The sequence below is a fragment of the Phoenix dactylifera genome, chromosome 3, assembly GCF_009389715.1.
Source record: "Phoenix dactylifera cultivar Barhee BC4 chromosome 3, palm_55x_up_171113_PBpolish2nd_filt_p, whole genome shotgun sequence".
In the NCBI taxonomy this organism is placed as follows: Eukaryota; Viridiplantae; Streptophyta; class Magnoliopsida; order Arecales; family Arecaceae; genus Phoenix; species Phoenix dactylifera.
In genome coordinates, this window is record NC_052394.1 from 6,744,320 (window position 1) to 6,748,939 (window position 4,620).

The 4,620-nt window shown below is 41.6% G+C and overlaps 1 protein-coding gene across 1 annotated transcript in view; it reads right to left on the reverse strand.

Annotated features, from left to right (window-relative positions):
- Window positions 1–258: 258 nt before the first annotated feature.
- LOC103702207 overlaps window positions 259–4,620 on the reverse strand; it is a 22,142-nt gene continuing 17,780 nt past the window's right edge. Inside the window, exons 8-11 of the mRNA XM_039124000.1 lie at window positions 2,256–2,765; window positions 1,539–1,661; window positions 795–1,023; window positions 259–522 (exon numbers count right to left, since the gene is read on the reverse strand). Of these exons, the coding sequence (XP_038979928.1) occupies window positions 521–522; window positions 795–1,023; window positions 1,539–1,661; window positions 2,256–2,765 (864 nt within the window). The 3' untranslated portion in view covers window positions 259–520. The remainder of the gene's footprint in view (window positions 523–794; window positions 1,024–1,538; window positions 1,662–2,255; window positions 2,766–4,620) is intronic.

The following is a 4,620-nucleotide window of genomic DNA, read 5'->3' on the forward strand; positions in this document are numbered from 1 at the left end:
GAACAATGATGACAAGCGGCCCCAACATGGAAGCAAGCGACCACATCATGATGTCCCTCTATTTATTATTATTATTATTTTCATCTGGTCTTTGGTCAGAATTTAGTATTTGCATATAATCCATAACAATCTTAATTTTATAATTAAAAGACCAGGGGCACCTACTCGAGATCCAGAACTTGGGCTTCCAGTGTGAAGCCTTGAAATCACGTAACACAGACAAAAATATATCTTCAGCAGATCAACAAACACAGGAAATAAGAGAAGAGGGGTAACATATTATATAGCATAGCATAGTCCAGTAAACACAGCGCAAAAGGGAAAGACATCATATGTCATCAGACACACAAGGCACATCAAGCATAAAGTTATAGTAACTAGCAAAAGCCAGCACCTCCGGCACACAAACCTCCACTCTGCACCTTCATAGGCACAACTTATTCTGCAAAGTAGGACTGATAGTAAAAGCTCGCCATAGGTGGAGATGAACATCCACTGATGGCATCTCCATCACACTTTCTCCTGCATTCACAAGATAGAAAAGAGAGTTTCAGAAAGGCCACTGCAGTGAAACATAAAGAAGCAAGTGCTCTTCCATCATTAACATAAAGGAAAAGTCTATAATGCTATTTGAGGAACTAGTCCCCTTTCGCTTTAGTAATGGAAGCTTGAGTTGAGAGCAACCAAAAAATCATAAATAAGAACCCCATATTGTGGAAGTAAAGGGGAATTTAGCATCTTGCATTTCTTCATTTCAGAGTCTATCAAGAGGGTAAGGCATTTTGAAGACTCACAATAGGGAACAATCTTCCACTTCTGATTCTTTCCCTTCAGCCACTTCCACAGGACAACAGTGGTTCCATCATGCACCCCTCCATGGTCCTCATCACCATGAAAAGCATCAAAGTTCAAGCCAATGTTGTTTACCATCCTTATGCATCGGAAGCCCTTGCCGGTGTCCCTGCTCTCAGTCCACAGAACCGACTCATCAAGATAATCTGGATTGTACCGAATCAGCCGAACCTGCAAGAAATATTAAGCAGGAGAGAGAGAGAGAGAGAGAGAGAGCAAAATAAGAAGCATGACGAATAACTCCATGACAACAGAAATTGATTGACATTTGAAATGTCCCAGACGGCAAAACAGAAGAAGCTGTAAATATGGTTTAATTCAACAGCAAGACTAGAATAACAAATGTAGCTTGCATCTATTATAATTGAGGAAATTGGATCATCCATCCTCGAAGGGTCGTTCCTATATGCTTCACATGATTCTTCAACTTCAACACAGAGAATGTGAATTTGTGATTCATAAACATTTAAACATTGAGATGCAATGCACATCCATACCAGATATATCTACAATATAAGCTATCGTTTTAACTCTAAGAATCTGATAGTAATGATCAGAAAAAGAAGAAGATCGACTGACAGTGGAAAATGTATATTAGAATACAGGATATAGAAAATCAGTTTCCTGTCTTCCAGAAGAAACCCAAGGCAATGCCTAGAACTGCATCTGGATTGAGCTGGACTTACTTGATGGGTTGCTCCAATGGAGTGCTTTATAGCTTCGCCAGTAGCTTTATTAACAAGAGCAAAGCTTGGGAAACCCTCCTCATCCCTCACCTTGGCGGCAAACCTCATGTCTTTGATCCAGTGCTAAAATCCACAATCCATGGGAATATAAGATCAGAGTGAGAAGCATGATAAGAGTTGCGATCTCAATAGGCAATCAAAAACTCATGAGCAAGAAAAATAGAATTTTGCACAGCCTGAAAAAGAGATGTCGATAACTTGGCCAAGATCAATATGGAAATTAAACTTGACGAACCAGAAAACACAGAGGAAACCAAAAACCCTAGAATTGAACTTCGAATGCTGGATCAAATTCTCAAAAGAAAGTAGGGAAAATGAACACAAGAACAAGGACAAAAACCAAAATACAGAGAAAAAATAACATATTTTGAAAAATTACCGAGGGAAAAAAATCTCAGTAAGAATAACCAGGAAACGCAGAACCCCATCTGATGGGGAAAAACGATTTTTATTTGCTAAAAAAAATAAAGATCCAATTTTTAACAAATCTTATTTGATAGAAGAGATAAAAAATCAATTTTTTATTGCTAGAAAAGATAAAATTCCAATTTTTATTTGTTAGGAAACATAAAAATCTTTTTTTTTTATAACCAAAATGCATACATCTACAGAGAAAAGAAACAGATCAAAATCAAAGAGTGCGTGTCAAATCCATGCCTGATAGTCATCACGCGGATTGGCCCGGGCAAGGACCACCTGCCCATCGCGGATCGAGAGGGAGTAATTTTCCTCCGCCATGGTAAAGATCCTCACCGTGGTCTGCCGCGGCGGCGGCGCAGCCCCACCGCCCCAGCTCTCGACGCCGGAGGAGTAGGGAGGGTGATTATAAAGGCCGGAAGAGCCTCCCTCTCCGTAGCCGGCACCAGGGTAGCCGTGGCCCACCTCGTGGGACACATGGTGGGTCGGCGGGGGAGGGTAGGCGGGGCAGCCGAACTCACAATAGGGAACAACCTTCCACCTCTGATTCTTTCCCTTCAGCCACTCCCACAGGACAACAGTGGTTCCATCATGCACCCCTCCATGGTCCTCATCACCATGAAAAGCATCAAAGTTCAAGCGTATGTTGTTTACCATCCTGATGCATCGGAAGCCCTCGCCGGTGTCCCTGCTCTCAGTCCACAGAACCGACTCATCAAGATAATGTGGATTGTACCGAATCAGCCGAACCTGCAAGAAATATTAAGCAGGAGAGAGAGACAAAGAAAGCAAAATAAGAAGCATGACGAATAACTACTCCATGACAACAGAAATTGACTGACATTTGAAATGTCACAGAAGGCACAGCAGAAGAAGCTGTAAATATGGTTTAATTAAACAGCAAGACTAGAATAACAAATGTAGCTTGCATCTATTATAATTGAAGAAATTGGATCATCCATCCTCGAAGAGTCGTTCCGATATGCTTCGCAAGATTCTTCAACTTCAACACAGAGAATGTGAATTTGAGATTCATAAACATTTAAACATCGGGAGGCAATGCACATCCATACCAGATATATCTACAATATAAGCTATCGTTTTATCTCTAAGAATCTGATAGTAATGTGACTACTGGGCCGGAACGGAGGTCTGTGTCGCCCGAGAAGGTGCTCGTGCCTCCTCCCCGGAACTAAGTGAGCCTCCCGACCCCCTCGTTTCTTTTTCCCGGGCTTTTCTTCCTCCAGATTTACTCGGGATAACAGAGAGAGCGAGAAGGGGGGGACTCACCCGTGCACGTGTCTCCTCCGCGGGAAGAAGGTGAGGGCCGGCCGCCGATCTCGGCCTGGCCCTCCCGAGCACTCCGGCGAGGGACCGCTTTCTAGTGTTCGCGGGAAAGAGGAGAAGAAAGAGGCCGAGCCGCGGGAGCCGCGGGCGCCGCAGGCACCGCTGGCTGGCCGCCGGCACCGCCGGCCTCGGGCTGTTCCCCTCCCGAGCTCCCTCTCCGCCGTGGGTTCTTCTCCCGAGCACCCCGGCTTAGGATCTTCCTCCCCTTGCGTTCACGGGAGGAGGGGGAAGGTGAGAGGAAGAAGAGAAGAGAGGAAAGGAAGGTTCGGCAAGAAGAAAGGAAATGAAAAGAGAAAGAAGAAGAAAAGAAAAAAGAAAAAAGAAAAGAGAAGAAGAAAAGAAAAGAAGAAAGAAGAAGAAGAAAAAAGAAAAGAAAAGAAGAAGAAGAAATGAAAAGGAGAAGAAAAGAAAAGAGAAAGAAAAGAAAAAGAAGAAAAAGAAAAGAGAAAGAAAAGGAAAAAAAAAAAAAGAAAAAAAGAGAGAGATGGGCCAAGCTTGGGCTATGATTATTGCGGGCTTAACTTGGCCCAATTTAGCCATGTTAGGCCCAACTAGGTCGTACCTTCTGTAGGCTAACTTGGGCCCAGTTCAGTCTTATTGGGCCCTATTTGGGTTATATCTATTGTTGGCCCAACTTTGGCTCAGTTCAGCCGTGTAGAATCCTATTGGAGTATTTTTACTTTTGTTTAGCTCTGAAATTAATAAAAAATAATTATATTTTAATAATATTTAAATAGGTGCACTAGGCCATTTGTGTGAAGTTAAATTTAAGAAAAAAAGGTAAGTAATTTAATACTTTAAAATGTGTTTTCTAAATTATTTAATAAATTAATTATCAGTGAATTAAATTTTGAGATATGTTTTGTACTTGGTAAAATGGGTCAGGCATATGAAATACCATTTGAAAATTTTGTTACATGCTATTAAATATGTAAAATTTGACCGGGCAAGTTATCTATTTTGTATATATATATTTCCAGCATGGTTATGTTATGGCCCCGCCAATGGGGATTATTCGTTGACCCTGACGACTTATATAGGTGAGAGACTAGTTTCGATACCATTGCCACTGGTGATTAGAATAGTAGTTTTTGGACACCGTTGCCACCGATGATTAATAATAGTGATTTTCGGTACTTATGCAACCCATGCCACTGGATTACATGGTTGTAGCCTATTAATGTTGAAAGTCTGATATTCTGTCGTTACTTTGTGAAAATAATAACAAGTTTCGAAAAGAAAAATATGCTTATTTGTG